Here is a 27,862-nt window from a genome sequence, read left to right as displayed (position 1 = left end):
AGGCTCCTCCTCAGCCCTGCAGAACCCCTGTGCCCTCAGCCTCCCTCTCCCACACGGCACAGGTGGAAATGCAGCATTAAACTATTATGGCAGTTTTCTCAGGATTTGGGAAAATGCCACCTTAATAAACATCTGCATTTTATTATGCTGTGTACTGCAAAATCAGACTGGAGTTCAACTGTGGGCTAATGCTGTCCCTGGGCAGAGTTGCCAAGTCTCAACACTCACTGAACAGACCCGTGTCTCTCTTTCGCAGAGAACTGCCAAGCAGGCCAAGGAGAGAAGCCAACTGAAGAGAAGGTCTTTGGCTACAAAGTACGGCTGTGACATCACCAAATTTTTTGTGAAAATGTAAAATGCAAAATCCCTTCAGGTATAATGTAACACTAAATCCAATACAGTTATATAGTTTTCCTCATGCGCTGATTTAACAGGAATCTCTGTCGCCCATCAATGCTGCTGGTAGAGAGGAGAAAATACGGAATTAAAACCAAGGAATCGTTTGTAACACTGATGGTCAGAGGGCATCCAAGGTACTTGATTATGGTCATGTTTTTATGACCCTGTGGTTTAAAGCTAAATTTCTGCATGTAACCTTACTGCACTGAGCCTGACTTACAGGACTCTGGCATTTAGAACTGATGGCAGTTGAATTCTGTTTTTACTTAAACCAGCTTGTATTAAAATTTTATTTATGATAAGGAACACTAGATATTACCAATTATGTCATCAAAGGTAGTTTCTGGGAAATGCTACAGTCACATTTTCCTTAACAAGATTGCTGGTTCTTTTGGACTGCTTACCTGGCTTTCTTTACAGTTACTTTAAATAAATACAGTTCTTTTTCGTGGTGATTTTTTTCTCTGTCTCTCCTCATCCCTTGAATGCTGGAAGGCAGTTGTAAGCTCATAAAGCACATCTCCAGGAAGGACGTGGCTGAAATTTCAACTACATCTAGTTAAAATAAGCTGTAAAGTTATCCTGCTCAGAAAAATTCTTAGAAGTTATAAATCTTTTACTGAGAAAAAGAATGTTTAAGACAAGGTAGTTGCATAACTGCACCATTTTCTGTAGAGCCAAACTCACTGGACATTTCCAGCAAAGATGCTTTCAGGTAATAAAGATACCTTTAGGTAACACCTGAAAAAAATGTTGGATGATGTTTGTGGTGCCTGAGTATAATAAAGGAATCATCTCTCCAGCAGTTTAAAGGACCAAGTAAGAATAGCCTGGGAACTAAGTGTGAGGGATTTTTAAGTTTATACAGCCTTTACAAGAGCCCACACTGCAGTGTAAAATTTCATTAGAGAGGAGGAGACCAAGAGTATCAGGGAAGACACTTAAGTTAAAATTTACTTAATCAGTAATTAGCCCAGTGCACTTTCTTTTAAAGAAGCTACCCATTTAAACAGCAGCTACATTGGTCTTTATCTTACCCCTTGGCCAGAGGAATTTCTCTCACACAAACAATGTAGAGAACAAATTCCGTGACAATACTTTCCTTGAAGAAAATTAACTCTTCTTCATCCTGAAAAATGCATTTCTACTTGCTAGAGCTTTATCTGAAGAAAACACTCTGACCCCTGTCCCCTCCAAGGAGCTTTAGGGCAACACCTGGGACCCTACTGTCAGCAGAACTCAACTCTCTACACATCATGTAGTTACAGCCATAAACAATGTCCTTCCTGGGTCAGATCATGCAAGGAGGGAATGGAAAAGCACGGGAATACTGAGAGCCAATAATAAATTCGTATTTATTGAGTAATGTCCACAATACTGTAGCTGTTTGTACATTTCATTGTGTAAAGTGGTGCTGATTTTTTGCTGATTCTCATTAAACACATGAAGGTCACTGTGAAGCAACATTGGCACGAACACGTCGGTGTCTGATGGTACCAGTGGGGTGAGGGGCCAGCAGGTGACAGAATGTTCCATCCTCACAGCAAAGACACGGGGCAGGCAAACAGCCTCTGGAAATACCAGCAAGTTGCTCACAGTGAAACACTTCTGCAGCTGTCATTTCACACAGCTTTGGCCCTTGCACCAGGGAAGGGGATAAAGTACCCCAAACCATCAGTGCCAGCTCTCAGGCTCACTGTCCAGTTCTAGCCCCAAATGTCATTTTTTCTATTTGGGAGAAGGGACAAGATCTTTTTGGACAATAACTGCAATGCCAGGAGGGCTTGGCATGAACTAGAGTGTACTGTATACTTTAAATAAAAATAAGAATATTTTAGAAGTACTTGAAATTTAGTGATTAACCAAAACATAGTGGGCTCTGTAATTATGATTAGCAATAAATATAAATTACTTATGTTTATAAGTCAATTTAGTTAGACTAATATCACTTGATAAAGTTTGATCCAGAAGTGTAGAGCAGCACATTCTGTAGGAATTTCAACATGAATATTTGCACACAGCCCATTCACGTCCATAATTAACCAAGCTAATGCAAAGAAAAGAAAAGATGCTCCCTTTGGGCAGAAAGGAGGTTGCTACATTTTCTTTCCCGAAGATCTGACTGAAACTACTCGTGAAGCCGTTCCAAACCTCCAAGGTGAGTTGCTGCAGACATCCCTCAAGGCTGCCAACGCCAGTCCTCGGGAATGGTGTACGCAGTGTCTCCTCAGCACAGTCAGTCCATCCATTCCCTTCCCGCGGGACGTGAGCCCCGCGCTGCTGTGAGGACACGGAAGATGGTGGGGGCCGGTGGCTCAGAAGAAGGTGGTGTCGGCGGAGAAGGCCCCCGCCAGGCGGAAATCCTCCCTGGTGAGGACGCTGTACATGCGCTGCGGCAGCGCCTTGGAGTAGGGCGCGGGCCGGGGCACGGCCGAGCGCAGGATCACCTCCCGGCCCGTGGGCGGAGGGAACTCCGACTGCACCCCCTGCCTGCGCTCCTCCGCACAGCCCGAGCGCCGCAGCTCCTCCTCCAGCGGCGGCACCGCCGAAACCTTGGGAGAGAGCACAGGCACAGTGACAGGCACGGCTGCTGCCTAACGTGGGACTCACGAAATATTTCTGAAGAGAGGCAGAGAAAGATCAGAAATGGCAACACGTCAGGAGGCTTTACGTGCACGCAGAGCGGGGCGCTAATGGGATGCCGAGAAACAAAGTGCACGTAACCAGATGGAAGAACCTGCACGTGTGGGTGGTGAAGCTCAGCCCGGATTAAGCTCCTGATGTTCCGGCGGTGTGAGTGAGGGTTGTGAGCAGTGGAAACGGCCCCTCCTCAGCTCCCTGTGGAGGGCAGGCCAGCCTCCTCTCCAAAATCATCCATGCCACTACTGCAGTCCTGACAGTCACCTGCCTCTTCAGACACACAGGGCTGTGGTGGGCGCTGTTCATGCTGGGAGTGCAGTGCAGAGCAAGGGAGGATCTACACCACCTCTGCCGGTGCTCATTGCCTCGGGCAGTGAACAGCAACACTGACCCTGGACACTGGAACAAGGGCTGGCCTGCCCAGTAAACATTCCCTAATCACATATACCTCCGGATACACACATCCCCACCAGTACCCCAACAGGGTCCTGCCCAATTTCAGCAGGCACAGCTCCAGCTTGGCACTGTCACTGAGGTGTGGCAGAACCCTCTGGATGACCCTCACGGTCCCTCTGATCCGCCACTCTGCTCCCCACACTCACTCCCAGGAGCTGGGGGAGCCTGGCACCACTTGCCTCTGCAGTTTGTGCCACAGAATTCACCATGGACAAGCACCACTTGTTCCCACAAAAACAGCTCTAGCAAACCAGAGGATGCTCCCTGTGCTACACTTTATGGAATTACCTCAGTTCTTCCCCAGATATCACTGTCCAAAATATTCCATAGTTACAGTAAATCCTGGTATCAAGAATGCAAAATCCAGGGACTGTCAATCCCCCCAAAACATCTGTCTGCTCAACAAACAAATAGTGATGGCATCAGAGAATATAAAGAATGGCCACATATTTCAGCATCAGAAAACATCAGTATTCACTTGAATAAACACTTTTTTTGTTTGGGTTTTTTGTTTGTTTGTTTTGGGAGGGGTTTTGGTTGTTTTGCGGTTTTTTGGGAGGGGGGGTTCGGGGTTTTTTGTTGTTGTTTTTGGGGGGGTGTTTTGGTTTGGGTTGGGTTTTTATTATTGAAGATTTCACTCTCTTTTCACTACCTGTTATGATGCTCTAGAAATAAAGTCTGTGAATGCAGAAAAACCATTCTGGAAACACAAAGTTATTTTTGTGCTTAATATGTGAACAACAGTACAAACTAAATCTAGCTGCTGTACTATCTCTACCAGAAGGTTCAACTCTATGCAGCTTGGGAAGATGAGTGGGAAAGGAGGGACAAAGTTGGTTACCTCATCAGAAGATTCAGTCAGCTTGGAAAGGGATGAGAAAAGAACCAGTGATGAAAGACAGAAACAAAGGCAAGTCAGAGATGACTTACAAGAGGTTAGGAGACTGTAGGTTTAAGAGACATCATGCATTCTACTTCCAAGAGCATGCACTGGCTATCAGAATTTTCCTGAGAAAATTTGAGAACATACACATTAAACAAAACTCAGAGAGGAATCCAGGATCAAAAGGTAATGAACAAGGAATTCATTCAACTTCTATTTACCAAACAGCTCTCTACCCAAATAACTCATGGGAGATCAAACACAAAGGGGGCTCCTGTTGCCCTAAGACATCCTAATTAACAGTGACCAGCTACTGGGGGAAGTATCTGTAACCCTACTTTAGTTACTGGTGTTTCAAAAGAAACAAAGCCCTAGAAATGTGCACCTATCTTTATCAAACACTAACCTCGAAACCTACTCAGCTTTGAAAACCCTGCCTCGGTGTTAGAGGCAAGTGCACATGTGTGCAGGCACTGACAGGGCACAGCCTTGGGCTTTACAGGAGGGGTTGTAAGTCAGGCTGGTTGGCACGTTGAGATTTCAAACTAGATCTTCCCTAGAGACTGGAAGGATAAAATAAATGCTCTGATTTTCATCCCTCACACTAACCACAGTCTGTTTTCAGAATGGTCCTTTTTATGCTGTGTTGCAAAATACAGTTTATTACAAAATCATCCATACCTTAGAAGTGTTTAACACCCAATCACAATGTTTTCCCAGCAATTATTCCCAAATGGAATTTCAGGCTCTAAGATGTCTGCAATACTGTGCTACCCTGCTATTACCACTGTAGTTAAATTTTAGTTAGAAAACTTGATGCTATGAGCAGGTGTAATTCTGACAGAAACTGAAGGGTGACTGCAGTCCATGAGGTTTGGAAATCAATACTTTAAGGCTTATTATTACAAACACTGCTTCAGATAAAAAGGCAATATTTGCATCAATATCAGCAAGAGAAGGGGTTCCAGAAAACAGATGCAACACTGGCAATAAGTAACTAAATGTAGAGTCCTACTGAAAAAGAGCTGACACTTCCTCAGCATGCCACTTTCCACAGAAGAAGTCTTGAGTATTCCAAGTATATCCCAAGTATCCCCATTCTAAAAAGTTACTCCTTCTAAAATATTTAATATTTTGACCTGTTTCTCTACATTCCTATGTGAAACAATCAACACTTGATTGTTCTTGCTGAGACAGAAATCTGTGCCATAACAGCATTACTGGTTACCATTTGAAGTACATCAGCCATTAATGACACCTCTGTCTACCCAGCTGGCTTCAACTGTTTAACATCCCAGATCACTGACTCTTCCTTTGTCTTGCAAGGTTCTGTTATTGCCAAAATCATGTTGAACATCACAAAAAACACCTCAAGCATATTTATGACAACACATGCACGTATGCAGACAAAATACACTGGCATCATATGATAAGTCATTGCTTCGTTCTGCTTAAATCACAAGTGTCTGCAAAGCAACCCAGAGCTCCCTCTTACCCTCTGAGCATTCACAAACAGCTTGTGAATGATGCTGCCAGCAGGTCCTCTTCCTGCACCCACAACTGACACCTCTGGCTGCTCCAGGAGACAGTTTACAAATCTGGTGGAACAAATCATTGCAAAGGAAAAGGGAATGTTTAATCCGTGGCTGTATCCGGTTTGCTAATCCAAACCCCAGAGCTGTTTCCTGGCAGGAGGCCTCCACTGAGCATCATTTGCACAGGGTGAGATCTGGCAGCTACTCTCAGTTCTCCATTCTGAAAGTCTGAGGAAAAAATCTCCTCTCAGTTATCTAAGAATGGAACTCAGGCTCCTGATGCAGAGGTGTTAATTCAACACAAAAAGCCTTCATGGTGTTGGCCACACACCATGGGATGGATATTTTTGAGCACAAAGATAATGCTTTGGTCACACATCACACCCCTGAACCCCCAACGCATCCTACAAAAACATCATCTCTTCCTCCCAGCACAGCAGCAACAAGCTAATGTGGATTTTTTCAACATGACTTATTAGTCATCTTGAATGCTAAGTAAATAATCTGCCAGCAGGCAGTGATGCTAGGAAACTGCCTTGTCACTTCCTATTCACAGCTCCTCAGTGACTGGTTTCACATCAGTAAGGAGACAAGAACAAGAAAATATAACTTTGGAGGGGAGTATTTCATTCCATAATATTTACAGAAAATACTAAATTTCTAGTCCTACTTTTACCTCTGTTGTGACAGAATTCATCAAATACACCTTTTACATACACAAAAAGTAGATGAAATCCCCAGTACTATCAAGATAGAACCAAACTCCAGTAAAATAACCTGTATCACATGTTTTCAAAGAGCTGCTCATTCAGAGGAGCATTTAGGGTATCTACACAACATCCACAGTCTCAGGACAGGGACACCTAAATATGATTCCTTAGTATTTCTGTATCCATCTGTCCTAAATTTTGAAAGTACAAAAAAAGGGCATCAGAGGAAAAACAGAAGAACATCATCAGTCACCTTTGTAGATCTTCTTTCTCCTCCTCATTTTCACACTTCTCTACACCAAATTTTGCTTTCAGAGACCTTGCCCTGGCAATGATCGCTTCCACACTCATAATCTGAGCGATGATCTCCTGCAAGAGTTGGATAAAAGTGCCAATTAAAAACATGGGGTTTCAGCACTCCCATGAACAGTGCAAAAGTCTATCAGGTTTTCAGCCCCAGCCAGTACAAAAGCCTTACTTCCAACTTCTTGTCCTCTGGATTGGGGAACCGTAGTACTTTGCTGGAATGAGATATTATCTGCTTGATTATCTTCTTGACTGAAGAGATATCTTCTAGTGCTTCTGTTAGAAGGAAAGAACCAAAATTGTAATTATTGCATCACTGCTCACCCCAAAATATCTTAATTTATTAAACATTATTTACCTTCATCCTTTACCTTGAGTACAGCTGCATGGATGATGCAAGGCAGGAGGTGCCTTGCAAGGTCAGCTGGTTTCTGAACTGCAAGGTAATGAAGCACCTACAACATTAGAAAACTTAATATATTAGTGATCAAAACTACTTCCCAAAGATAAGGTTAGCTAGGAAAGAGGAAAGAATGGAACACTTCTGTAAGACAGGACTTGGTAGGCAGTTTTACATCAATCCAGTCCCAATGGATTAGAATGTCCCAGGTTAGAATGAAACTAAAATAATTATGTATTAGGAAACTAAAGTGTTCCTAACACATATGTGCAGGTAAAAATCTGATTTATTTACTAATAATTCAAAGTACCACCTCAGTAACACAGTCTGTGGAGTCATGTTTCACACACTCATTACTTTAGGTACGCATAGTGCGAGGACCAGTCCGTGTTTCAATGTTGCAGGAGGAAGGAGGAAGGGCATTACCTGTAGCATTACAGGTCAGATGTCACCAGCACTGAGCTCTCACCTTCTCTGCCTCCCTGGTGTCATCGAAGAGTCTCTTCTGCCTCCGTGCTGGGATGGGCTTTGCAGTCTCCCAGGCCTCCACCCACATGTTGCTGGGAATCTTCATCCGGGCGCTCAGCTCGCCCTTGATGATTTTATTCCCCTTCTCATCCACCACCTCCTCCTCAATGTAATCCCGAGGGGAGTACCACCTCACAAAGTCCTCCAGGCAACAGCCGGGATTCGCTGCCTGAGTGAGGAGAGCAGAGAAAATTCGTTCCTGAAAATCCTGTAACAATGATAGCCTGGGTAGGAAACACGATGTGGTTTAGTGGGTAGACCATAGCAGAGGAGAAAACACTCGGGGAATTCTGTCCACAGGCACCAAACTGTACCTGGGAGGGTGAGGGAATAAAGCATTAGCCAAGACAATGGCAAGGGGTAAAACCCACATCATCAACAACAAAAAAATCCTTTCTTATCACCCACAAAATGTACATTCATCAGCTCAAAAATTACACTGTTCAGTTAAACTTCCACCTGGTACCTGACACATGCAATAAATAGGAATTTTCACAAATTCCTTCATGTATAAGCTTATACCATAAAAGACCTGGAGGAAAACAGCCCAAGCCTAAAAGAATCACTGGCTGCATAAATATGCTTTCAGCACTGACTTTCCAGCTTTTAACACTCCAGTGAAAAAATTCACCTTTTCTTCCTCTTTTACAAAGGAAATTAAAAAAAAAATCTGCCCCAAACAAAAATAGCTTCATTTTTCATAGATGCAACGTCAACACTAATAAATACATCCATATTCAGAACATAAAGGGAAACTCAGTTCACTATTCAATGTACCAATCAAGAGTGCACTTGTGCTTCAAATTATGGTTCTATATTTTTGAGTTTTCAGATCATTTGGACCACAGAAATAAAACTTCTACATATACCTAATATGCCATGACTCATTGCTAATAACTGATGTTGATATGTTATACATACTCTACAGTACATCTGTATGCTTTTATTATGAACATTGCAATAATTAAAATACATATATAGCTATTTCATTACAAAATCTCTAATCCTTTTAGCTTTCAGCTCCTCTGATGACAGCAGTGTATGTGCTCTTAGCTCCCTCTGCAGAGCTCAGACAAGAAATGGGACAAACTGCCCAAAACCACAGCTAGTCCAGTCCCAACCCGATGAACAACTGCTTTAATTCCAAATTTATCAACTGTATGTTTTCTGTGTTTTTTCCCTTCTCACAGACATTGTGCAAATTTTCTGGGACGTTACATTGTCACAGATTTTGATGTGTTCCAAGAGTTTCAGTAGTAGGGTTTTATTTTCAGCTTGAAATTATTTTGAAACTGTTTTGTGGAGAAAAAAAGAAACTTGTCAGAAAACCCTTCAAAATTGTTCAACGTAAGCAAGAGGGACAGTTTAATTAAGGAGAGGAAAGCAGTCTCACAGAATTCTCCAAGCAGCAGTACCTTAAAAGACTCCATGTCTGAGAGCAGACAGGCACTCTGCATCCGTGCCCGGAGGTGAGCACCTTCTGCTGAGGTTCCCAGCTTTGCCAGCACCTCAGACTGCTCCTCCAGCAAATCCTCAGTCATGGGTGCTGGTTCCTGCAACATGCAAAAAGACAGGGTTACAAACAGCCTCTCCTCAGCTCAGCCCTTCCCAAGGAAGGAGAAGGAAAAAGCTCCCTATCACCAGAAGTCCATTCTGCTTCATTTGTACTCAAGGGAAATAATCAGAACTTTCTACTGCTTAAACTGCTCAGCCAAGCTGTGCATGTGAATATGACACTAACAAAGAAAACCTAAACATGAAATAACCTCAGAATGAAGGAATGGTATAAGGATATATTGTTAAAACACCAAAACCTACATGAACTCTGGCAAGTGTTTGACTGACACTATTTTGTTTAGATGGATTAAAATCGACCTAAAAGTAACACAGAATTTTTGCCTTTGATAGTGTCACCACATAATTAACTGAGAACAGCTTGCCTGACTACACTCTGCTCATATGTTTTATCCAAGTAAAGTAACATTAATTAAAAATAATTTCTCTCAAGAGAAAGAAAAACACTGTACTCTTCATGCATGGCTGGATGCAAACTGCTTCCTGTGGCACCACTGCTCCCTATTTCGTCCCCAGCCACCCTGCAGGAAAGCCTGAGGATATCAGGGAACATTTCTAATTGTTTGCTGATAAACCTGCTGTAGAGAACGGCACCAAAACTGATGACTCTGGTCTTTTAGATATGAGCAGGGAAATTAAAGAAGAAAAGAAAAAAACATAGCAGCAAAATTGCTCCTTATTCTGCTCAGTCAGGTAGAAATCTCCATGGTGGCAGGAAAGAAAGTAAGGAGGGGATGGAAGATGCCTCAGGAACTAGTAATTAAAAAACCCCAAATTTAAGGTAGGCAAGACAGCTTAATTCTTATTTAAAAAACTTGTTTGGAGTGAAATTTGGTAAGGAGACTCACTCTCAAATAAAACAAGGAGCACGTGAGATTTCAGCTTAACGGCCTCATCGCGTTTTAAAAACAAAAAACACTCAGGATTTTAACAACAGATAAGGCTGTAACCTGCAAATATACCCAGTTTCACAATCCCAGGTAGGAGCCCTGTTGTGTGAGAGCTGTGCTGCACATCTGGCTCAGCTCCTGCTCCCTGACCTGTGTTATTGGAACGTAGAGAGGCTCTCCAGGATGCAGCAGCATCAGCTTCCCGTGTGGATGCAGACGACCTTCTGGTTTTAAGTTCACAGGCTCTTTGTTGCCTTCTTTTGCTCCTCCTTTCTTTCCATTTTCCTGTCCATTTCCTTTGAGGTCTTCTGTGTCACTCAGACATTCAAAAAATTCATCTTCACTGTCACTCCATGATTCCCAAGACTTGCCAAATTCCTTTTCCTTATCAGGGTTATCTGCAGAGTGCTCTGCTCCTTTTGCACCATCACCAGAAGCCCCAGGTGAACGATCAGACACGCTCCCCCTTTTCCCCTCATCTCTTGCTTTCTTCCTTTCAATGCAACAATTTAACATCTAGCAAGTTAAAGGAACAAAAAAAATAATTGTTTAGTAATTACTTCTCTTACAGAAACAGTCATACAGAAAAACTTGGGAGAATCCCTGAAAACATCTTACAATTCTAAAAGATAACAACTCCATTGAAATTGTTGCTATAACAAAGATTTTTCCCAACAAATGAATTCCACACCCAAAAACACAAGCGTAACTAAATCTACAACAACAATATATTTAGCTAATAACTGCTTTAATTTTGACAGTTTCCTTAGGAGAAAAATCATTCTTAAATTTGGGATATTTACCTGGAGTTTCTGATGCAGTAAACAACATCTCAGATCTGGAGAGCCATTAGCTAATCTAACAAAAGGTAGAAGTGTAACCATTATCAATTATAAAGTTGAATCTTTCACACATGTGGTCTTAAATCATATGAAATCTAAAAGAGGGGCAAATACCCACATCAGACCCACCCCCGCCATTTCAACTACACAGTTCTTCTGTAGTCTCAGGAGACAAGTCCAGAATTTAAACTATATTTATTTCCTAGAAGTCATTTTAGAAGCTCAGAGGTCATTCACAGTAGTATGAGAGAGACACCCTGCATTTCCTGGCCAGTTTTCCATTTGGAAGTTAAAAGGGTAACTGTTTACAAACAGAAATTAAGCATCTTTGACTTGCTTTAAAACTGCAATAAGTTGGAGTGGTTGCTATGTATTTTAATTCTATTTTATCTGGTAGTGTAACCATTTCAAAGTACAAATCAGTGAATAAATGGCCAGTTCACCCCATTAACAAAAAAACCCAAACAAACCAACCACAAGAAACCAAGAAACCACAACCCCAAAAGTAGGATATATTATTGCTCTGCATTGATACCTCATCTTCACAGAGCCCTTCATTAGGTCTGCAACAAGCTCTGCTGCAGCAGACAAAGGCTGGAAGGGTTGGAATACCTGAAAAGGCAGGAACTTGGAACAGCTTCCTCAGAAAAGTGGTTGAAACTACACCACAAAGCAAAGGTGCTTCTCCCTGTATCAGCTCCTTCATGTTTCTCTAATAGATGAACTGGGAGCCAAGCATTCCTTTAAGTTTTTTTACCCACCCTCATTCACACAGTGGAGGGATCTCTAAGCTGAGCTTCCACAGACATCTTGAAGTTTTCAAAGGAGGGCACAGATGCTTTTCTACTCCCTGCCCTTTCTTGCACTAAGGAAGTAGGGTAATAAAAATAAAGGATAGGATTTGCAATTAAAAAACCCAAACCGGTATGTTTCAAATTCACAGTGGACTCTCTTCCTGGAATAAAGACCATTTTCTACAACAAAGGAATGACAATAAAAGCAAATCTTACCCTGGAATGAGGTAGTTGTTCTCCCATCTGTAGCGCATTTCCAACACAAACTCTTGCCAAAGATGTGCCACCCCTTTTACTCCTCCATGGTAGAAGTTTATCATACAAAGACACAAAGCTAATTTGTAGGTCAGACTGTCAGAGGGAGCAGATTTAAACTGACTGAAGAGATTCTAGGCAAGAAACAAAAGAAAGCAAGAAATACAGGAACAATGGTATTTTTTCCCAAACTACGTAATCTCTTTAGCAGTACAAGTGGCTAACCACATTTTAAGCCTGTAAGTATAAGATATCAAAAATTACAGTCTTTGGAAGAAAAAGAAATCACAAGGAAAAAGAAATGATCACTACTTTTACTTAGAGATTCCACAAAGATAAGTTCCTCTTTCCAAAAGTTACCTATTACAAGATGTAGGGCAACCACAAAGTCTGTATGAACACACACACTCAAAACTGCTTTCTCTCTCCTGAGTGTCAGTCAGTAAAACTTACATAATCTTCATTCTCTGGAGGAGGATTGTTTCCTGCTGAAGTGTTGGCTCTGCTTTCAAATCCATCTGCAAGTTTGTCAGCAGCATCAGGAAACAAGAACTTAAAGAAAAAAAAAATTAACCTTCCATCAGTATGGTTTTCCTGCTTTTCCCACTTTCTCCCTAAAGGTACTGCTGGCTACATACCAGCAATCCCTACAACTAAACTGTTGGCAGAGCTGAGAGTTTGTTTTCAGTCCACTTATATTGCACAGACTTGTAACAACTCGGGCTGTTTCAAGTTGATAATTGCAACTGAAGTAATGGAACTGATATCAGACACCTTTAACTCTCCTATGGACTATAAACCAAATGCATCAGTGCATGTTCTACCTGAATTTCACATGCACGAAGAGTCACTTACCAGTAGAATGGTGTTCAGCACGTCATTGTTTAAAGGCGACTCGTCCACACCTCTGTGCTTGCGGATTTTTTTCCTTGCACTGTGAACCATATTTGTGACTGATAGTTTATGGATTGGGACTGGTGCTGGCTCTGTGAGCTTGGACAAGGCATGGGTAATGTCAGCAACCTCTACGAAATAAAATAAAAGCAATTAGAACAAAACAAAACCCACACACACTTGACCATCTCTCTTTACAAGTTCACCTGTCTTACCCAGCCTTTTTATCTTGTACTGCATTTTAGCCCCTTGTTAACCAGAGGTACACTCTATGCTGTCAGGTTCCATCCTGATACTCACTATCAGCAAATATAAACAGCAGAACAAGTCACAAAGGAGTCACAGACTGCCCTGGATTTAATTTACCAACTAAAGTCTAGACTGAGCTGTCTGCAGACAGTCACTATCAGAGCATCACAAAAGGCTGCTGAAGACTCCATGTTTAAACCTTGTTCACAAATGATACCAATGAATACACTGTAGGCAACAAAGGCAGCTCAAGCCTATGCTAAAGCTTTAGATAAGCCTTAATAAATCCTGTATTAATCACTATATACCTGATCTTACATGGTGTAAGCATAATTCTGGTTTAGAATCCCCAGATAAACTTCTCAAATCAGAAGATTTTTTTCCAGAGTTGCTGCTGGTGAGCTTTAGAATGTCTCTTACAATAAATTGAATCAATATTGTTATAGAGAGGGCAGATAAATTGAAGTGAATAATTACCAGCAGCCTGAAAATGCTCATCTTGGCAAACCTTGCAAGAAAATTGAGTTAAGAAGAGCTAAAGAGACTATGTCAAGCCCCCTACTCAGTCTAACACCTTTTTAAGCTGACTGGTGAGCTCCTTCAAAATTAAGATCAAGTATAACCAAAGAAAATACATTATAAGCCATATTTGGAGGGAAGCAAAGGTGACAAGCAGCAGGAAGGAAGGGAATGTTCACTACATACAGCAAGAAAAGCAAAAGAAAGGGACAGAGACATCAAAAAGATGTCAGTATCTATACAGCTGGGATAAAGTTTCACCTGTTGCTCAGACAATTAGGGAGGGTTTTTTTTATTTTGGGTTTTTTTTCCCTAAAAATTCTTTAAAATGGAGAGGATGATGGCAAAGCCTTTCAAACAGATTAAAGGTTTTTTAAACTTGCTGTTAAACATGTACTACAGAGTACATCAAAAAGGAAAAAAAAAAGTGGAAAAAAACAAAAAGACATAATACAGACAAATGTGTTTGATGTGTGCTCAAACCCAACTCTTGTACATTTATAGTCAAATTTTAAGCTTTTGTATTCCAGTGAAAAGAGACATACACAACTATAACAGAGGTAATTGTCCTCTGGGACTTTGGGAGCTAAGCTTGCCTAGAATTCTTGAGCAATTTCACCATGTAGCACTGGCCAGAAAATCCCCAGTATTACAGAAAATGCATAAGAGTTGTAAGTATAAATAGCAATCAATCTTAAGTCAAGAAAAGGGGATAGGGAAGGTAAAATAACAGGAAACAATTAAAAACAAGTAACACAAATCAACAGGATTTTAGTTTTACCTTTTCCTTCCTCTTCAAACGCAGATCTCCCAAGGATCTCATCAGTCGACTCCTTCCGACGGCAGAGCTTGAAGAATTCGGTAAGGAAGTCACCTGGCAGAGAAACAAAGTCTCTGTTACTACTCAGTTAAAAATCTCACTGAACAACAAGGCAACTCTCAAAATTATGCCCAAAGGACAGTAATTTTTATCTTTTCATCTGAAAGAACATGGTAATTTGTTCTGAAGCACAAATATCTTTAAACCACATCATAATTAAAGCTTAGGAAAATGCACACCTAGGCAGGCATCAGCCACCTCTCCAGAGCACAGCTCTGCCTGCAGTTGAATCCACTTCTTCACCCAAAGGAAGATGAAACTCTGAAAGTTTTGAAGCCTTTTTCCCCACAAGCTTAAAGGCAAGGACAGACAGGAGAGTACAGTTCTTCAGATGTATTAATCCTCCCTGTCAAACAGACTGATCAAGCTAAGCAGATGGATATATGCAGAAGGCACTTAATAAAACTGAAAGATTCCAGGAAATCTAAATTTTCACAGAACATACAGAGAAAATTCTTGTTCTCTGGAATGTGATGAAATAAGAACAGCAGTGAAGTTCATGGTACACAGACACAGAGTAACCTACAACAGAAACTCATGTTTTTGCAAAGCTTGTGTTCTTGAAAAGGAAGCCCCAAATATTGTCCACTCAAAAAAATATGGGGAATGAGGAAACACAGGTCATCAGGTAGTCATCAATTCAACCCTGACTTCACAACTCAGTAGCTTAAAAGCCCTAAGGGAAGACAGGAAATTCTGATGTCTTACCCAGTAGACACTGAGGGTTATCTGCTTTTCTGACTCTCACAGACCATTGCGGGGCTTGCATAGGATCCAGGTCCCTTAAAAACAAACCAAAACAAACTAAGGGCCATGTTGTCACCATAAGTTTGTGAGAGATGAGTATCAAATTGTCAATAAATGTATTGTCATAGTCAGTGAGGCCATGGAAGCCACAATATGCACCACATTACACAGGAGAACATGACAAACACTCTGAAATGCAAGCAAGAGTCCCTGTTCTCATGTAGGTACATGACACATGAAAAATTCAGTTAGAACTAAATTGTCTTCTTTTGAAGTGCATTAACGTTGAAAACTCATTTCTGCATTAATTATAAGAAAGAAGGAAGAAACCCAACATGGTTTATTTCTCTCTAGCACAAAACCTGGATGACAGTTTTTGGGAGAGGGATGTCAATCAGTGAATTCTTTTTGCTCTCCACACTCCATTATTATCTTTTCCAAGAAATAATTTTCAAGTCTAACACGAGAATATGCTCAAAAAGAGAGGTGTGTGTTCTGTTGAGATTACAGTACAATAATATTTTCTCACACAGCAATGCATTTAAAAAGAAGGTGTTTTCCCAAATGAGATGTTCCATCAGCTGACCTTACCACTCCTCAAAAGGGGTTCTTTTTCACACACAAAGCCACACACAGTGTTTTAGATGTCACTAAATGCAGCAGTTAAATAAAGTACATTTCTAGATATTTACAATTCAGACAAAATACTTACGAATACACATCATTGTCCACAATTATGCCCTCTGCCAGGTGGGGCCAGGTAGTAGCTAAATGGAGTTCACTGAAACAAAGCAAGATTTCAGTCTTTCAGTGCTGGCAGAACGTGTTCAACTTCCCTGAACTGCCTACAGCACTGAACACTGTCTAATACATCCAAACAACTCCTGGATTTGCTGAGGGTGATGGGGCGTTCAGAAGGGGACACATTGGAACAACTCAGTTTGCAGACCTGCTCAATTTAAGTCTTCTACAAATGTCATGGATGAGAGCAAGTCCAACCCCTGAACAAAGGTACATAATTTTTAAGGTTTATCTTCAGTTAAGTTATATTTCAACATAATTATTTCAGAGATAAATAGAGTACTCCAGAAGTTTATGGTGCAAGACTTCATTTGAGCAGAGCTTCAGCCCTGAACATCGTCAGACAATTTTGCAAATGGTCTCGTTTGCTATTAAACCAGGTTCTTGATGTACTGGAATAATTAAATATTTGTTAGGGACATTCTAAGCGGTAGGTGGGCAAAGTTAAAATTTTAAATAATGTACCCATAAGCCCTCCATTAAGGAAGTTATAAAACAGTTTTCTGAACTCTTGCTTACCTAATAGGATCCTCACAGGCACCAAATGGTAACTTCCCAAATTCAAGGCCTCCAACTTCTCCCCCAACTAGGGCATCTATATCTGAAGAAAAGTCAATACATTTTCAATGTGGAATTTGTTGAATATTTGAAGCAACATATCATCTTAATTTCACAGTAAAGACTGTAGCATGTAGATGACCAGAGAAGAGTTGAGCAACCAGGGTGACTGAGCATTGAAAACACAACCCTAGCACACAAATTGCTTCCAACAGAAACTGGGAAGTAATCATGCAACAGGACATTCAAAAAGACAGATAAAATTCTCGTAATTCATGTTGAGGGAAGGCTATTCCCTTCACACAGGCAAAGATGAGAGTTGTAAAGACAGACTTAAAGATTCAATGTTGACACAAGAACAGACAGACACAGAAGTGCCATAAAAATATTTGGGCAGCAAATCAGCTCCAAGTAGGAAAGGAAGACTCCAGAAGAGCAACTTGCAGAGTGAAAAAACAGCTAGTTTTAAAATGTTGACAATTTTGTGAAAAGACGATTATGCCTCCTACAGCTACGGACTTAATCAAATTACCTGGGAGATTCCTTGTAATCCCATGTACTTAAAGATGCCTCCCAACATCCTCAGACACTTCCCATGTTATATTCTTCAAATACATAAATCAAAACCAGACAGCCTTCACTGAACAGAAATTTGAATGGATAATAATGCACTGTAATGTCATTATAATAATGCTATTACAGCATCTGATCTGTCATTTTAAATGCATCTGGAAAACTGCTTACATACAAAACAAGTGAGGTATTAGAACAGATAAAGTATTTGGATCACTTAATTACATAATTTCTTCTTCAGAGAAGATAAAAGGCACATTTAAATTCCTTTTATTTGAGAAGAGCTAATTGAGTGACAGTAGTAAGTTACAGGTCTAGTTCTTCACAGTGACCATAAAACCACAACTGCACATAGCAACAGCAATAAAAATTATACTGACTGTCTCCAGTCTCTGCAACACACTTTGACACTGGCTCCCTTAACCAGAACCCTCTAAAGGAGAAGTTATTCCAACAGCTCAAATCTAGAAATATGATCAAAGTAGTACAACTCATCCATCACAAACCAGGGATCCTGACTCAGTAACTACAGCAAGGCAGAGAGACACCACAGAGAATAGATTCCTGTGTCTGCAGAAACAATAAAAGAATAAAGTCTGTAGAATTCATTTCCCAAGTTCTTTAGATAACCTTGGTTTACTGAAAGAGGGAAACTATAATTTAAAACAGCACCGATTTTCTCTCCCTAAAGAGCAGGACTCTTCTTAAACGTATGTTGAACATACATTCCTTAGCTACAAAGCACACAGAATCAACCTCACTACAGACTTCTTCAGAACATACCTTTCATTAGTGTATTTTCTTTTTAAGCAAAGGAAAGTCAAACAATTAAATAAGCAGACCAAGGTCACACAGAGTTCCCTCTCTCTAAATGCTGCCCTAAATACTTTAACCTTGTTATGTAAAACCACTACCAAGTCAAGAAAAGAACTTGGGCATTTTAAGTGCTCCACCACCTTGTACCTACAACACCACATCACTAATAAAACTTATGTTAAGGAGGAACTAACATTTACCTTCTTCCTATAGGTTTGTTTACCTCTGAGCCAGGAGAAATTTATTATTTATTTTTTGATGCTACCTATATAGAAATAGGTCTGTTAAAAACAAATCCTTGATACCCAAGGAAGACTGTCACTATCAAGCAACAATAGGAGAGATCACTTTGGGAGTACCAAGTGAGCAACTACCTCTGTTTTTCCTAAACAGCATCGCTATGGCATAAACTTATAAAGCCTGGTGCGTGTACTTTAAATTCAAGACTATATATTACTTTTCCCCTTTTCCACTCATACAAGACTACTACAATAAAAGACTTGACCAGAAATTGTTCATGCAATAAAAAAAATACATAAACCAACTGCTTGGCTTATTCAACACTCTGTAAACAATAACAACAAAAATCCAAACTTTTACCTCACGTGAGGTCCATATAACACTTTCTGCTTTTCCCATTGTTAATATAGATAGTGAGGTATTAAAATAAGGTACTTTATACAAATAATTGACAAATACTCCCATGAAGTATTAGCACCTACTAGAACCTGAATCTAAACATTTCCCTAAGGAATTCAGGGCAGAGTTCTCCACAGATTCAGTCACCTTTTTCACTTCACATATATACTACCATTTTAGAAGTATCATTGCATCTCTAAATGCTAACAAAACCCCATGTTTCTAGGCACAGCCCTACCCAAAACACCTGTCCCAACCATGAGGCACAGACACGATTTCAGAGGAGCTTTAAGCCTGCGAGCCCAGGACAGGGAGTGGGATTGGACTCGGTTGAAAGTGAAGCCTTTCCTACTCACACAGAAAATGTTTTCATCCTTCTGGCAAGATACACCAAGAGCACTGACTGTCTTAAAACACATTATTCTGAGGACAGGGATCTCCTACCTGGTGGCTGCTGAGGCCAGAAGTACTGCTGCCAGTCCTGGAGCACGTAGGTCAGCCGGATAGCCATGCTAACGGGAGGCAGTGGTGTTAGAGGGCACCCCTTCAAAATACCAGAGAAGAAATTCAATAGAAAGAGTATATCCTCTCAAACACTCCAGGGCTTGGACATAAATAAGTCACAATAGCTTGTATTAGAGCTAATTTTAGCAGAACTGTGACACCCCAAGTATTTGAAGGTTGGACTTGATGAACCTGGAGGTCTTTTCCAACCGTAATAATTCTGTGATTACTGGTAAAGCCATTGCTAAACAAGACAATCACAGATAAAATGCATGAGACATTTGTATGCTCCATTTAGCTGGTAATTCAAGTAACTCTGACCCAGAATGCATCAGGTTTTCATTAAGGATTTTTCTCCTCAGTGTTTTGCTCAGATTGCTTACTACCAATACTGGTTGTGTAGTGCTGCAGGCAGCCAGACCACTCTGTAAACAAGCAGCCCTCTCAGTCTCCTCACATCCTAGAGTGGTGTTCTTCCCTCTCAGCTTGGGGAGCTACAAAGTATCAGAATAAAAACCCACCCCAACCCTCCCTTCTCCTTGCCCATAACAAAATAGAGTTTGTTTGGGCCATGGGGAAGAGGGTTGTTACAAGGAAACTGTAAAACAGACACATTATTTCACATCCCAGTGAAAATTAAATGTGAAGGTGGTAACATCCAGGAACCAAACGCAAACCATCAGTCTTTATGGTCAGATACTGGTGAATCTACAAGCATCCAGGTAATAAAATAATTATCCCTAATCTCATTCAGCTGCACTTACAATCTTGGTTTTGAAGATCTCCAGCAGCCCTGATAAGTGAGTGTACTGGCTGGGCACCTTGCGCAGATGGACCATTTCGAAGTCAGTCCGGACTCCCGGGCCCTGACATTCCCCAACGTACATCCGGCGCCACTTCTGGTGTATCTGCACGAACAGTGGTACCTGACTGCAAAACATGAATATTTCAGATTATTTAAGGTGTCATGCTGTCTTGTAGTCTTTAAAACTAGCTAAATATTTTAGCATCATTTCAACGTCATTTCATATTCTTTGGAATGTATTTTCTCCTAGTGGAACGCACTTTAAAACACTTGACAAGGAATCAAAGAAAAATGCTATCAATGTCATCATCAAAGAGAATGCCTAACAAATTGTCATGTCACAGTCACAGTCATATCCATGACTTCAGTTACCTAATTTTCAGTCTAAATAATTTTTGAGGAAGATCAAGAAGTTACTGTTATCACACATCGGGATGAAATCCTCCTCCATAAGTTATATTTTCTACTGTTTCTAAATTATATTTTCTATTGTTTCTATATTTTCTATACGTTATTTTTCCAACAACTTCTAGCAGCTTCTGAAAGTATTTAAGGTTTTTAAGCAAAAATGAATATAAACAACACATTGAATCAATCTTTTTAAAATCTCCATGGAAAATTTTTTAATCTTTCTCTAACAGTATTAAAGTGCAAACCCAACAAACTCTGAATGTATTTTGCTAACAATTTAACGCTTTTTCCTCACAAATGCAGCATGCTACAGTTTTACCTGGACACGTGAAAAGGTAAGAAATGCTTTCACCTACCAGCCAGTGTTCCCCAACGCAATGGAAATGGAACTCAGCAAAAGGTTACACTTGGATTCACTCACAACGGCCTCATTATTTGCAGCAGGAGCAATCACCACAAACTCCCGTAAGCCATACCTTGAGAAAGTCAAAAAAAGAGCACGTTTCTGATCTTTAGCAAGCCAGTTGAAAAAGAATTTTTAGAAACACTGTGACCTGAATAACCTAAATGTCACCAACAGACTGTGGAATCTGATTTGATGTGAGTACCTCTGTCGGAGAGGTCAAGAACTGAGTGGGCAGGGAGTGCTGCACAGTCCAAAATCACAAACCACCTGAGCTCAACAACACTCAAACCTTGTGAAGTGTTTGACTGTGAGAACTTCCAGGTCTATCAGTCCTGAGGCTTTTTATTTTATAATAACAACAACTGTAACCGTTTATACACAAAAACAATCTCTAGAACAATGTTATAATGTGCTAAAGATTTGCATTACTAAGAACATAGTTGCTGTTTCTTAAGGTGCTGCAGCTTCCCTTTTTAAGAATGTACCTAAATACCACATATATAAAAACTTGGTTGATATATGAAACTGAGACAAAAGTCTTTGGGGACAAAAAACAAAAGTAAAGACAGGCCTTTTTTTGCACTCCTTTCCTGTGTCCAGTATGAAGAACCATTTTCCTTAAGCTTTAACTTTCAATTGAAAAACAAATATACAAGTGCTTGTGCCAGCATCAGAGATTTCTCAATTGCTGTGCTGGTTTGCATTAGAGACAAGAGGCAGGGTACATACCATCTCACCAGGCAGTGAGCTCGAGGGGGGAAGTCGTTGTTCATGCACAGCAAGTCCTGCATTGGCAGCGGAAGGGCATCTGTGAAAAAAAAATAAATCCATATATAAGATCATCAGCATCCATCCAGCTCACTTGCAAATTGCTTAGATTAGCATTGTGTGAATGCAAAGCATACTAAAAGCAGAAATGTTAGATCACACCCATCAGATCTCACAAAATCTCACTCAGAAGCAAATCAACACACTGAATTCCACATTCTGACACTGCCTTTTGTCATATCCTTACAGGTACGTGAGGGAACTAGCAGGTACCTTCTGCCAGCTCTTCTTTCCCATCTTTGTCACTGGGTTCTTGTACAAGATAATGGTGGGTAACTGAGAATTTGAAGTCCGCAAATGAAATTTCATCTGATTTCTCTTCCCATGTCCCTGTGGTGTATATACCCTGCATACAAAAAATATACTATTTTGTCAACAAATTTAGGTTAACATTCATTAGTATATTACCTACGTGATCAATAATGTTTATTTAGGTTTTTCTACTGCCAAATATTTACTCATAAATAGCTAAGCATGATTTAATTTCAAAAAAACAATGCTCAAAGCACTTCATTATAAAGGTGGTTGAATGCTAAAATCCATGTTGTTGATAATCACGTTCATTCCAAGGATCAGATATCTCCCTGAGAAGTCTTCAGAATTATATGGTAATAAAGGGGTAGAAATATATTCTCCTATGTTACTATGCATCTTAAGTATATGCACCCTCAATTTTGCCAGAGACAGAAGTTTCTCATCTGGGACTACACCTAAACCAATCTGTGCAAATATTACCTTGATATTTACTTTGAATATACTTCCGCTAACAAATTATTTTTTTAATCTTTAATTTGCAAAAATTCTGTAAGGATAATTCATTTTTAAACATAAATACAGCATAGGAGATTCTAAGAAAATCGGCATAACTGTACAGAATTCTGTGCTGCTGCTAAAACAAAGCAACTGGGACAACCCTCTGATCTGTAAAGGGTATTAGGAGAGGTCTGGTCTAGCAAACAAGACATGTAGGAACACACAGACAGCTAAGGTGTAAAATTAGTTCATTAGATAACAGAAGTTTTTATTCTGAATGCTCTGTACCCTGGCTAAAATCAAGAATTATTGAATTCCTCTGGAAACACAGCAGCCATTCCATCTGGAACAGCTGAATTTGTTTGCACGGTATGCAGAAGAGCTTAGCAATTTCCTCTGCATTTTACAGGACTGAGAAAGCACCACAAAGGCTCTAATTAGACTCTGAAAAAAATCTCTCCAATCTATGAAACATTCTGAGTCACTGTGCAAACCTCAGCCACAAGTACATGAGGTGTGACAAAGGCACAAGGCAGGGGGAAAAGATTCCTTAAGAATTTACAGCAGCTTCCATCATTTTTCCAGATTCAAATTGAAAATAAAATAAAAAAAAATCACTAAGTCCTATATGAAGATTCAGCTTTATCAACAAGTAGCCTGTTTGGCAGACAGCCCATCAGTAAATTTACAGCAACTGTTTGTCAAATTGGCACTTTTACAAGAGACGTTCCCTAATAAAAATCATTATCTGCCACACTTAAGAAAACAGCAATAGATGAAATGTACGTGTGAATGACTAGTTAGCAATTCAAATTCTAAAAGAAAACTCAAAAGCTGTAACTGACCTTTTCTAGAGGTTTGCCTGAAGAAACCCCAATAAGTTTCCAGTCATTCAATACTTCTTCTACTTTTGAAATAAATCTATTAGGGAGGGGAAAAAGTATTAATATTTACTGAACGCTGAACTTGTATTATAATTCATCTGCTCAAAATCAGGCAATTTGTTGTCCTACTATGGAACTCCTTAAAAAAACCCAAAGAACAAACAACTAACAAAAAAACCCACAACAAGAAGTAAAACAATAAAACCAGAACAATTGCTTCCTTGTACAAACAAAACAGACCTCCTATGCTTACATTTCCGATTATAGTTACTCTTAGCAACTGCTATGACCATCTTTTGAGTGTTTATAAAGAATCGTACCGTTTTCTTTTTCTGATATTGCAGCACATAACATTTAACATATGGTCTTGTTTCACTGCTCACAGATAAATAAACATTTGAGACGATTATACGCTACACTTAATATCTCTGTCTCTTACGATAAACATAAAAAGCGGTTTAAAAAAAACCAAAACATTAAGAATGCAAGAGCATTATTCACCTTAGATTTGTATATCGTTCTGCTAACTTTTAAAGGATTCAGTTACCAGATGACTATTTTAATAATCAGGCAGCCAGTTAAAAAGTGTATAAGCCTTCTGAATGTATATTTTAATCCCTTGCAAACAGATGTTAAACTGGGCCTTTCACTAAGTTCAGAAACAGCTCGACTAGAGCGTCTTCACCACCCTCGGGCGCGGCCTGAGCCGGACGTGGCACAGTCGGGACGCGGCTCCGGGAGCCGCCGGGTGCTCCCAGGTGCCGAGAGCGGCCGTGCCGGGGGGTCCCGGCTCCTCCCGGCGGGAGCGGCCGGGCCGAGCACGGCGGAGCCCCCGCGTCACCCCCGCGGTGAGCGAGGGGCGCGGCGGCACCTACCTCTCCCACTCGGAGGCGGTGGTGAAGTCCGTGATCTCAAACACCTCCGACTCGGGCTGCGGGGAGAGAGTGGGAGAGGCGGTAAGAGGGGAAACCGAGGAGAGAGACCGGTGAGAGCGGGACAGGCAGGGAGGGGGAGAGAGGAGGGGGAGGAGCAGGACAAACACTCACTTCGCTGTCCGCCGCCATCTTGCGACGCGGCCGGGCCGCCGCGGGCGCGGAGGCTGCCGGGAAAGCGGCGGAGGGCGGCTCCCCTTCACAGCCCATCCCGGCTCCCTCTCACAGCCTGTACAGCTCGGCCTCCTTCACAGCCCTCCTACCCTTCATAGCCCGTCCTGGCTCCCCGTCACAGCCTGTCCAGCCCGGGCTCCTTCACAGCCCGGGTGCTTCTCACAGCCCGTCTAGCCCGGGCTCCCACACAGCTCGGCTCCCCCTCACAGCTCTTCCCGGCGGGGCTCCCTCCCAGCCCTGCTCCTGCCTCCCCACGCCCCGGGCTTCCCTCCCCGCATCCCCCTCCCTGGCTGGCTCAGCCCCTCGTGGGCGCTGTCAGGGGATGTCTGCAGTCGTGGTCGCCTCACCGCGGCGGGGGCTGCTCCCACAGACCCTCCGGCTCCGTCAGGGTCAGCCGGGTGTGCCGGGTACCCGCAGGTGCACCAGTAACACAGCCCTGGTCGGCCGGCCGGGGGCTGCTGTCCCCAGGGCTCGTGTCCCTGCTCCCGCCTAGTCCAAAGCCGCCCCCTCGCTTGTGCCTCCCCGCAGTCGTGTCCCGGGGGACGGCGGCCAAGTGCTTCTGGCATCCAGCAAACCATCTCAAACACCCTTTCAGCTCAGCCTGAGCCCCACTGTACTTTTTTTATCCTTTCTTCCCTCTTAACAGTCTGCTACTTAAAAAAAAGAAGAAATATCCTTTAAATCTTCTGTTTACGGCTGCCAGAAACGAGATTAAAAATACTCAAGAGTAACGGGGAGCGTCGAGGTGAGGGACTGAATGCGAACTTAAAATGATGTAGGAACAGATAAAGTATTAAAAAACATTAAAAAAAAGACAAACAGAAGAGAGGAGTAGGGTTTTGTTTTGCGTGCTGGGAGAGTTGCCCTGTGATTAGAGCTTAAACGGCGACACCGTTTAGCTCGGCCGTGTTTGTTTTCACAGGTCCCTGCTGCTCTTTGAATTAAACTCCTCCAAGTAAAATACCCCCCGGAGGGGTTACCTCGGCAACGCCGTGTAAACTCAACAGCCTCGTGTCGCAGGAGCTGCCTGCAGAAAGAAGAGCCTGTGAGCTCCGCAGTCAGGAAAAGACGCCGAAAATCGAATCCAAAAATGCGTAATCTATGTTGAATTCCTCGCTGGCCAGCAAAGGAAGGCGGCTGTGAGCTGAAAATGGTTTATAACTTCTCTCTAGGTTGCTGTGCCTCTTTCGCTCTTTGCTACTGAAGCACCGGGTAAGATTTGTTTGTGCCTTTTTACAGAACCTCCTCAGTTATTATTTTGAAGTGGGTTTTGTGTATCCAAAAAAAAGTGCAGAGTTTGGAGAAGTTCACCATCTGACTCTTACTAGACTAATATAACGGGATGAACATTTTGATGGATTATCCATAGGAATGAGAAATCAAGAGTGCTTCTAAGCTACTTTTGCACAGTTCATTGGATGATCTTGATGATAGGTGAGTCAAAGGTAGCTATAGGTCATTCCATTTTTCTTTGTTTCCTCTGCTGTAAACCAAGAATGATAGTACTGTCTGATGTCTGGCTGTATATAGTTATAAAATAGCACACATTTCTCAGATGTCATATAAAATTATTGTAAAAAACTAATCTAGCAAAATGCACTAGTCTGTTGGGAAGGCTGCTACGTGTTTCCAAATAATTATATTTTTTTTTGCTGATAGAATCAGTAACAAAAGCCTAATTCTTTCCCCGACTAGCAATATTGAGTGGCAATATGCTACTATCCAACAAAATGCACGTAGGCCCTTCATTTCCAGTGACCTCTGTAGTGATTTTGAAATGAAGAGACAGGTACAAAGATTGTTACTTTCCATCACTAACTTGAGGAAAAGAGCAGAGAGAAAATATAATTTCATAAAGAAATTAGCAACATAGGAGCCACTAGGTGTCCTATTTTTATAGTTCTACTTGTAGATTCAATAAATATCAATATAACTTTAAAATACCTTTCTTTTAGCCTGCAATGCACATTAAAGAACTTAATTACTTTCTAGTACCCAATGTAATAATTTGACACTGTTATTCATAAATGTTTAAATATATATTAATTCATGTACATTCAGACATATTATATACCTGACTATTATTTATTTCATGTACAATATCTTATCTTTTTTTACTATAAATTATTTATTAAACAGTAAAGACATTGGTAAACATTTAATACAGATATGAACTAATATTCATGATTGCATTTTCTTTTATTCATTTCAATCCACTCTCTTTAATTACCTTAGGTGTTCTTGTCACTTGAGAAACTGAAGTTCAGTATGCTATTTTAGAAAGAGTCCCAAATCCATCAAAACTATTAACTGAGATTAATTTTATTTCAAGAATTAGCTGTCTAGAATTTCAAAACTTCAAATCCTTCTACTTAACCCTCTCATGTATCTTTTTTAAGAGTCTGCACTTTGAGATTGTTTTGTGTTGTTTTATTGGCTACTTATCCTTCTTAACATATGTTGTAGAAAATAAATGTATGAAAAGAGAAAATACTTGCTGTTTTAATTTCCCGAGATCAGCTCTTTCAACAACCAGGAATTATCTAACAAATGTTTTTAGCACTAATTTAATGCAAATTTCAAGGGGGTTTGGTTTTATAAACACATTCCTTTTTGAGGAATATGTTTTTCTAAACATACATAAAGATGCTCACAGAAAGGTACACTCATGGTTAAGATACTATTTCTGACAATGCAATAGTTTAAAGTGAAAACAAAAGTTTGCTACTAATAAGTTAACAGGCCAACAACCTCAGGTAGTGACTCTTGGATTTTTAATAATTTCAGGTACTTTTAAAATGTTTTTGTCTTACTGATGGCTCTGGAATAATGAAATATAAATTACTGCTTTGTACATGTGAATCAGTAATCAATTAACAAACTGTTCTTTTCAGGTTTCTGGACCTTAATACATTTAAGAACAGTATGTCTGACAACCAACAAAATAAGAGGAGAAGCAAAAAAGGTAGTCTGACCAAAGTTTATGTGTATAAAGTGTAAGATGAGGGATCCGAAGAAGGAAAAGTACAATAATAACTTAAAATCTGGATGTTTGTCAAAACTAAGCAACCATAGTAAAGTATGAAATCAAACTCAGAGTTACTTTCCACCTTTGTAAAGCCTTGAGATTTGTTTGGTTTTCATATTTTTAAATGCTCTACTTCTGCAGAGTTTCTGTCAATATTTGTCTTCTACTTCTGTTCTACTGATCTAGGTGCTGTAACTGGAATTATCTTCAGATGTTCTTTGCTTTTATAGTCCACTGAATTACTACAC

At 40.7% G+C, this 27,862-nt stretch overlaps 3 protein-coding genes across 12 annotated transcripts in view; 2 read left to right on the top strand and 1 right to left on the bottom strand.

Annotated features, from left to right (window-relative positions):
* Positions 1 to 854, top strand: part of ZRANB3 (zinc finger RANBP2-type containing 3) — a 43,048-nt gene extending 42,194 nt beyond the window's left edge. For all 4 annotated transcript variants that reach the window (XM_027748963.2, XM_039386332.1, XM_027748965.2 and 1 more), the window contains one exon: positions 257 to 854. In XM_027748963.2, the coding sequence (XP_027604764.2) occupies positions 257 to 355 (99 nt within the window). In that variant the 3' untranslated portion in view covers positions 356 to 854. The remainder of the gene's footprint in view (positions 1 to 256) is intronic.
* Positions 855 to 2,642: 1,788 nt separating this feature from the next.
* Positions 2,643 to 24,605, bottom strand: RAB3GAP1 (RAB3 GTPase activating protein catalytic subunit 1). Of its 3 annotated transcripts, XM_027748967.2 has the most exons (25): positions 24,527 to 24,605; positions 24,356 to 24,411; positions 23,442 to 23,517; positions 22,057 to 22,189; positions 21,745 to 21,823; positions 20,966 to 21,085; positions 20,158 to 20,323; positions 19,334 to 19,433; positions 16,823 to 16,904; positions 16,215 to 16,283; positions 15,464 to 15,537; positions 14,657 to 14,749; positions 13,069 to 13,238; positions 12,667 to 12,765; positions 12,175 to 12,347; positions 11,126 to 11,180; positions 10,473 to 10,838; positions 9,273 to 9,410; positions 7,799 to 8,026; positions 7,288 to 7,384; positions 7,102 to 7,205; positions 6,877 to 6,992; positions 5,874 to 5,976; positions 4,337 to 4,357; positions 2,643 to 2,951 (listed from the first exon to the last, which is right to left on the bottom strand). In XM_027748967.2, the coding sequence occupies exons 1-25, from the start codon at positions 24,542 to 24,544 to the stop codon at positions 2,715 to 2,717; spliced, it is 2,973 nt and encodes a 990-aa protein (XP_027604768.1). In that variant the 5' UTR covers positions 24,545 to 24,605; the 3' UTR covers positions 2,643 to 2,714. The 3 variants fall into 3 exon arrangements, with proteins under 3 accessions (XP_027604768.1, XP_027604769.1, XP_027604771.1); XM_027748968.2 differs by lacking the exon at positions 4,337 to 4,357 and having other exon boundaries at positions 2,715 to 2,951; XM_027748970.2 differs by lacking the exons at positions 2,643 to 2,951; positions 4,337 to 4,357; positions 5,874 to 5,976; positions 6,877 to 6,992 and having other exon boundaries at positions 7,116 to 7,205; positions 7,301 to 7,384.
* Positions 24,397 to 27,862, top strand: part of MAP3K19 (mitogen-activated protein kinase kinase kinase 19) — an 18,807-nt gene continuing 15,341 nt past the window's right edge. For 2 of the 5 annotated variants that reach the window (XM_039386330.1, XM_039386329.1), the window contains exon 1: positions 26,034 to 27,551. Coding sequence is in view for 4 of the 5 variants with exons in the window: in XM_039386329.1 (XP_039242263.1) it covers positions 27,512 to 27,551 (40 nt within the window). In the remaining variant the exon portion in view is untranslated. The other 3 variants (XM_039386328.1, XM_027748962.2, XM_027748960.2) reach the window with 3 other exon arrangements.

Source organism: Pipra filicauda, unplaced genomic scaffold, assembly GCF_003945595.2.
Source record: "Pipra filicauda isolate LSUMZ 115617 unplaced genomic scaffold, ASM394559v2 scaffold47_size6085603_pilon, whole genome shotgun sequence".
In the NCBI taxonomy this organism is placed as follows: domain Eukaryota; kingdom Metazoa; phylum Chordata; class Aves; order Passeriformes; family Pipridae; genus Pipra; species Pipra filicauda.
Note: the sequence above shows the minus strand (reverse complement) of the source record. Positions and strands in the feature narration are given on the sequence as shown.